General features: G+C 44.1%; 1 protein-coding gene across 3 annotated transcripts in view; it reads right to left on the bottom strand.

Annotated features, from left to right (window-relative positions):
- Positions 1-5,327: 5,327 nt before the first annotated feature.
- TGM5 (transglutaminase 5) overlaps positions 5,328-7,530 on the bottom strand; it is a 35,009-nt gene continuing 32,806 nt past the window's right edge. For all 3 annotated transcript variants that reach the window (XM_006072766.4, XM_025270908.3, XM_044933181.2), the window contains 2 exons: positions 6,224-6,357; positions 5,328-6,060 (listed from right to left, as the gene is read on the bottom strand). In XM_006072766.4, the coding sequence (XP_006072828.3) occupies positions 5,913-6,060; positions 6,224-6,357 (282 nt within the window). In that variant the 3' untranslated portion in view covers positions 5,328-5,912. The remainder of the gene's footprint in view (positions 6,061-6,223; positions 6,358-7,530) is intronic.

The following is a 7,530-nucleotide window of genomic DNA, read 5'->3' as shown; positions in this document are numbered from 1 at the left end:
TCCAGATGTTCAAGCTGGTTTTAGAAAAGGCAGAGGAACCAGAGATCAAATTGCGAACATCCGCTGGATCATGGAAAAAGCAAGAGGGTTCCAGAAAAACATCTATTTCTGCTTTATTGACTATGCCAAAGCCTTTGACTGTGTGGATCACAATAAACTGTGGAAAATTCTGAAAGAGATGGGAATACCAGACCACCTGATCTGCCTCTTGAGAAATCTGTATGCAGGTCAGGAAGCAACAGTTAGAACTAGACATGGAACAACAGACTGGTTCCAAATAGGAAAAGGAGTACACCAAGGCTGTATATTGTCACCCTACTTATTTAACTTCTATGCAGAGTACATCATGAGAAACGCTGAGCTGGATGAAGCACAAGCTGGAATCAAGAATGCCAGGATGCAGATGACACCACTCTTATGGCAGAAAGTGAAGAGGAACTAAAAAGCCTCTTGATGAAAGTGAAAGAGGAGAGTGAAAAAGTTGGCCTAAAGCTCAACATTCAGAAAACGAAGATCATGGCATCTGGTCCTATCACTTCATGGCAAACAGATGGGGAAACAGTGGAAACAGTGTCAGACTTTATTTTTCTGGGCTCCAAAATCACTGCAGATGGTGACTGCAGCCATGAAATTAAAAGACGCTTACCCCTTGGAAGGAAAGTTATGACCAACCTAGATAGCATATTGAAAAGCAGAGACATTACTTTGCCAACAAAGGTCCGTCTAGTCAAGGCTATGGTTTTTCCAGTGGTCATGTATGGATGTGAGAGTTGGACTGTGAAGAAGGCTGAGCACCGAAGAATTGATGCTTTTGAACTGTGGTGTTGGAGAAGACTCTTGAGAGTCCCTTGGACTGCAAGGAGATCCAACCAGTCCATTCTGAAGGAGATCAGTCCTGGGTGTTCTTGGAAGGAATGATGCTAAAGCTGAAACTCCAGTACTTTGGCCACCTCATGTGAAGAGTTGACTCATTTGAAAAGACTCTGATGCTGGGAGGGATTGGGGGCAGGAGGAGAAGGGGACAACAGAGGATGAGATGGCTGGATGGTATCACTGTCTCGATGGACATGAGTCTGAGTGAACCCCGGGAGTTGGTGATGGACAGGGAGGCCTGGAGTGCTGCAATTCATGGGGTCGCAAAGAGTCGGACATGACTGAGCAACTGCACTGAACTGAACTGAACTGAATCTCTCTGAACCAGATAAAGTCCTTTGAATGCAAGTAATTAAGGGAACTCCTGAAACTGATAGAAAATAGAGGACAAGGCTCAGAATCAGGGGAAGTGAGGAATCCAGGGCATCTCAGGGGGTCTAGGAAGCAGAAGCTGCTGGATGGTCTCTCTCTGGGGCTCTGCTGCCTGGGTGGTCAGCTCCAAGTCTCTGCCTCTCTCCCCTCTGGAGCCAAAGTCCTGAGAGAAGCACTGGTCCAGTGTAAGTCGCATGACCACCTCTTGGCAAGAGGAACTCAGGGAGCCTTGGCTGAGAGACCCATCAAAATTACCATGAGGAACAAAGGGATTCCTACAAAAGCCGTTGGGATGCTATCACCAAAGGAAAGGCGAGAACAACCAATGAATGTACATTCACTTTTGTGCCTTAGGTTTTTCCTGTATAAAATGGGAGTTATGATATCTACCTTACAAGACAGTGATGTGTTATGTAATGCAGGTCATGTGACTGGTATGTACAGGGGAAGGTGATGGATAGATGATTTGAAACAGTGAGGAGTGCTCAGTTATGTCCAACTCTTTGCGACACCGTGGTCTGTAGCCTGCCGGGCTCCTCTGTCCATGGAATTTTCCAGGCAAGAATACTAGAGCAGGTTGCATTTCCTTCTCCAGGGGATTTTCCCAACCCAGGGATCAAACCCAAGTCTGTTTGCATTGGCAGGTGGATTCATTACCGCTATGCCACCTGGGAAGCCGGATAGATGATAGATGCTATTATTAATTATGTCTATACCTACAACAAGGAAGTGCTGCTGGGGGGGAAAAAAAAAAGACCACAGATTTGGAATTAGAAGGCCTAGGTTTGAGTTTGGGTCTGCCACTTTCAAGCTTTGAGGCCTAAGGCAAATCAATTAACTTTCTCTGACACTTAGTTTTTACTTCTACAAAATGAGGGATATTTATGTGCCTGGTCATGTGAAACTGTCTGCAGCCTCATGGACTGTGGCCACCAGGCTCCACTGTCCATGGGATTCTCCAGGCAAGAACACTGGAGTGGGTTGCCATTTTCTACTCCAGGGGATCTTCCTGATCGAGACCTTCCGATCCCTGGGTCTCGAACCCATGTCTCCTGCATTGGCAGGCAGATTCTTTACCACTGAGCCACCTGGGAGATAATAACAATATTGATCTCATAGGTATTGTGAGGTTCAACCTTGTGGAAGCACATAAAGGATTCATAATTTCCAGCATCTGCAAGTCTTTACAAGGCTCCTTTGTGCCTGTGGCTGGACGTTTATACGGGCATACCTCATTTTATTGCACTTTGCATACATTGTGTCTTTTTACAAAGTGAAGTTTTGTGACAACCCTGCATTGTCAGATAATGGTTAGCATTTTTAGCAGTAAGGTATTAATTAAAGTGTATACATCATTCCTTTACATGCAATGCTACTGCACACTTAGTGGACTACTGTATGTTGTAAACAACTTTTATATGCACTGAGAAACCCCAAAATTGGTGTGAGTTACTTTATAGTGATATTCACTTTATTGGAGTGGTCTGGAAGCAAACCTGCAATATCTCTGAGGTCTTTCTGTGCTGAATTCCACTGGGGTTGTGAGTTGGGAATGGATCCAGGAAGACCTTATTTGCCTTGTTTACTGCTCTATCCTCTGGACCTAGAATATTCTACACGTAGGTACTCAGTAAATATTAAATGAGTGGATTAAAGACATTCAAGGAAGGCCTTAACTCCAAAGAGTGACTCTGAAGGAAATTGTAAGGTCCTATGACAGACGAGGATGGAGAACTATTTGTCCTTTAAGTGCTTCTCAAATCACCTGAAGTCTGCTTGCTTTAAGCACTGACATCACAGGCAGTGACTATGAATTGAGGTTTGGAGGAAACATGCCTGAAAATGATCACGGTCCAAATTCCTTAGGCTGCCACCTGAAACTTTTGACTCCCTGGCTATTGCCACATTTTTTCCTGCAACTTGCTCCCTCCTGCTCTGATCTCTAGCCATCTCGGTGACATGCAATTCCTGACTGCTTTACTCCAGTCCCACCCCTTCAATGCTGAATCTGTTTGGCTAATGAATGAAAGTCGCTCAGTCATGTCCAACTCTGTGACCCTGTGGACTGGGGCCTGCCAGGCTCCTCTGTCCATGGAATTCTCCAGGCAAGAATACTGGAGGGTAGCCAATCTCTTCTCCAGGAGATCTTCCCAGCCCAGGGATCAAACTGGGGTCTCCTGCATTGCAAGCGGATTCTTTACCAGATGAGCTACCAGGGAAGCCCCTGTTTGGCTAATTCCTGGCCTTTTAGTGCTCAGCTTAAATGCCACTCCCTCCAGGAAGTCTTCCTTGATCCACAGTCCTAAGACTGGACTAGTCCTTCCTATGCTCCCACAATACCCTATACTCACCCTAATGATGATTCTCACCACACTGTATAATAATCTCCTACTTACTAAATTTTTTTTAAGTCTTCATTGAATTTGTTATGTATTCCTTCTGTTTTTTTGTGTTTGTTTTTTTTTTTTCTCTTTTTGGCTAAGGCATGTGGGATCTTAGCTTCCTGACCAGGGATCAAACCCACACCCCCTGCATTGGAAGGTGAGATCTTGACCATTGGACTACCAGGGAAGTCCCCTCCTGTTTATTTTTCATTCTCAACATGCTTAATTTGAGTTCCACAAGGGCAGTTCTTGGTCCTTCTTTTATCCTAGGTGCCTAACTCAGGGCCTGGCCCCAATTAGAAACTCAGTGGATACTTGCTGATGAAAAGAGTAAATGAATATGGTGTTAAAATCAGGGTTTGTGAAAGAGTCTGAGAGTGCAGTAGCAGAAACACTCCAAGTCCTTCAAGGGTCACTGCCTCTGTAGGATGCCCCCCTCCATGATGTTTTCCTTAAACCATTTTTCATGACTGTCAGATTATAATTATAGAATGAAATAATTATAGGCTACCTCCAGCTCCATGCTGCCAGAATCCTCCTGGTTCTCAGCCCTCTCTTTAAGAGGACTATCAACCCACTCTGCAATTCCCACCACACCCCTTTCTCTCCCTCTGATTAACTGTACTTACCCTTTTGTTCATATATAATAGAAGTATTTAACTTTTTGATTTAATGCATGCATTTAATATATGCCCTAAGCAGCTGCCTCAGTCACGTAGCCAGTGCCTAGAGGGCCGGTGCATCATGCCTTTCTCCACACAGAACTTCCTGCATTGCTGTGAGAAAGCTGGTGTGAGCCAGGGGAAACAATGATCGCAGTTGCTTTGTGCTCAGTAGGACCATAAAGGCCAGCAGCAACCAATAGAAAAGTCTGAGATACTTCACTCCCTACCTAAAATCTACCTCACTGTGTTATTTAGCCAGCTTTCTCTCCAGAACTCGGCCATCCAGTACCACAATGCACCAGTGGACTTTTAGCCAAGGGGTTGGGACAGTTAAGATTGAGGGACTTCTTAGATGTGATTTGGGAAGGGATTCAAAGGATGCCCAAGTGAGAGATCTCCCAGACTTTTTTCTAAGATGTAAAGATAGTAGCATGTAGAGACATCTACGTGATAAAGAATCTGCCTGTAATGCAGGAGACCCGGGTTTGATCCCTGGTGGGGAAGATCCCCTGGAGGAGGGCATGGCAACCCACACTAGTACTCTTGCCGAGAGAATCCCCATGAAGAGAGGAGCCTGGCAGGCTGCAGTCATAGGGTCACACAGAGTTGGGCACAACTGAAGCAACTAAGCAGCAGCAGCAGCAGGGACATCTACAAAGGTTTTTGTTTTCCTAACTCAGTCATGAATGATAGACCCTCTGTAAGTGCCTTCTTTTTTTATTGACATATTGATTGTCTCCCCACCCCCACGATGGAAGCTTCAGGGGGCAGGGACGTTGCTTTATTTGCTGCCTCATCCTCTACAGTCCATAGAGTCACAAAGAGTAGGACACAACGGAGCGACTGAGCATGCATGCACTTCTACACTTAGAACAGTGCCTGGCACATACCAACCACTCAGTGAATGTTTCTTTACTCTCTCTTTTTCTGTTTTTGAACTCTTTATTTTGTATTAGGGTATAGCCAATTAACAGTGTTGTAATAGTTTCAGGTGAACAGTGAAGCAACTCAGCCATACATGTACATGTATCCATTTTCCCCTCAAACACCCCTCGCATCTAGGCTGCCACAGAACACTGAGCAGAGCTCCATGTAGGACCTTGTTGGTTATCCATTTTAAATATAGCAGTGTGTACACGTCTATCCCAAACTCCTTGGTAAATGTTTTTTGAATGAGTGAGTGGGCTCAAGTAGTAAAACAGGAGGACACTCACTCCCAGCATCCAGAGGACAGGTGGAGCTGCTGTGGGGGAAGTGATGGGTGTCTGGGCACAAAGATGAGAATGAGAGCTGAAGTTTATTGGTACTAAGGAAGTAGCCATTGCAATGACAAAGGGACAGCTGCTCAGCCAGTCTTCTTTTCTGGACATCTGGGGGTCATTAAATCAAGTCTGCAATTCTGGACTGCATGGCCAGTCTCACAATTCTGGATAGGACACCGTGGAATCCCTGGGCCCTGAGCAGAGTCCCTGGGGAGCAAAGCAAATGGCCCAGGGGGCTATCCATTGCCATTTTCTTCTCTGCTGCTCTGTTTGGGTGGGAAAAGGCACAGCTCGCATTTGAACTTGCTCTTTGCCTAAAGCCTAACATCCACACATCCAGCTTCTTGTCCCAGAATTTATAACCCAATATAGACGTTCGTGTAACCCTTGATGTCCTTAAATTTGTTGCTCCTCAGATTCGCTTGGATTTGCCTTTGGCCACTCTTGAAGGGGATAGTCTCCAGAGTGAGACTGGCTCTGTGATGGGGTTTGAGGACTCCAATGCTGCAGCAGAGAAAACAGACTGTCAGAAAACCATGGGATTATGATAACCTCAGAGCCCCTTTCTACTCAGAAGCCAGACTTCCCCTTGCCCTATGTCTAGAACAAAGGACAGTTCCACCCCGGGGATAAGATGGGAGGGAGAGTGGGCACTGCCAGCACTCACAGGACTCTCTGCTGTCTCCTGAAGAGACCACTTCCTTCCACAGTCAGCACACAGTCTTCAACCTGCTCCGAGAGGGGGTTTGAAAATACCACCTGTATAGAGAGCGGCTGGTTCACAACGGCTGCTCCTAAAACCTGAACAAGGAAATCCAGAGAGGAGAATTCATCAGACATTTATGGAGGGCACTATTCCCTAGATCTGCTTCCTAAAGAACTAGATTTCCATGGCCTGTGTTTTTCCAAGTATGGACAACTTAATGGATTGTCATTAACATTTTTAAAAAAATGAAATAGATCAGCACCACCAAACCAGCTCTTGAACAAAAGCTAAAAGATCTCTAGATAGGAAACACAGAAAAGGTTTATAAAAATGAATCCAAAACAACAAAGTAAATGGTAATGGGATCATACTTATCAATAATTACCTTAACTGTAAATGGGTTAAATGCTCCAACCCAAAGACAAAGACTGGCCGAATGGATACAAAAACAAGACCCCTATATATGCTGTCTACAAGAGACCCACCTCAAACCTAGGGACACATGCAGACTGAAACTGAAGGGCTGGGAAAAGATATTTCATGTAAACGGGGACCAAAAGAAAGCAGGAGAGCAATACTCATATCAGATAAAATAGAATGTGAAATAAAGACCATGATAAGAGACAAAGAAGGACACTACATAATGATCAAAGGATCAATCCAAGAAGAAGATATAACAATTATATATGTACCCAACCTAGGAGCATCTCAATACATAAGGCAAATGCTAACAAGTATGAAAGGGGAAATTAACAGTAACACAATTATAGTGGGGGACTTTAATACCCAACTCCTATGAATAGATCAACCAAACAGAAAATTAGCAAGGAAACACAAGCTTTAAATGATACAATGAACCAGTTAGACCTAATTTATATCTACAGGGAATTTCACCCCAAAACAATAGATTTCACCTTTTTCTTAAGTGCACACAGAACATTCTCCAGGATAGATCACATCCTGGGCCCTAAATCTAGCCTTGGTAAATTTTTAAAAATTGAAATCATTCCAAGCATCTTTTCTGATCACAATGTGGTAAGATTAGATGTCAACCACAGGAAAAAAAATTACTAAAAACACAAACATATGGAGGCTAAACAAACGCTTCTGAATAACCAACAGATCATGGAAGAAATCAAAAATAAAATCAAAATGAAAATGAAAAACAACAATCCAAAACTTATGGGATTCAGTAAAAGCAGTGCTAAGAGGGAGGTTCATAGCCATACAAGCCTACCTCAAGAAACAAGAGAAGCATCAAATAAACA

Source organism: Bubalus bubalis, chromosome 20 (assembly GCF_019923935.1).
Source record: "Bubalus bubalis isolate 160015118507 breed Murrah chromosome 20, NDDB_SH_1, whole genome shotgun sequence".
Classification (NCBI taxonomy): Eukaryota; Metazoa; Chordata; class Mammalia; order Artiodactyla; family Bovidae; genus Bubalus; species Bubalus bubalis.
Note: the sequence above shows the minus strand (reverse complement) of the source record. Positions and strands in the feature narration are given on the sequence as shown.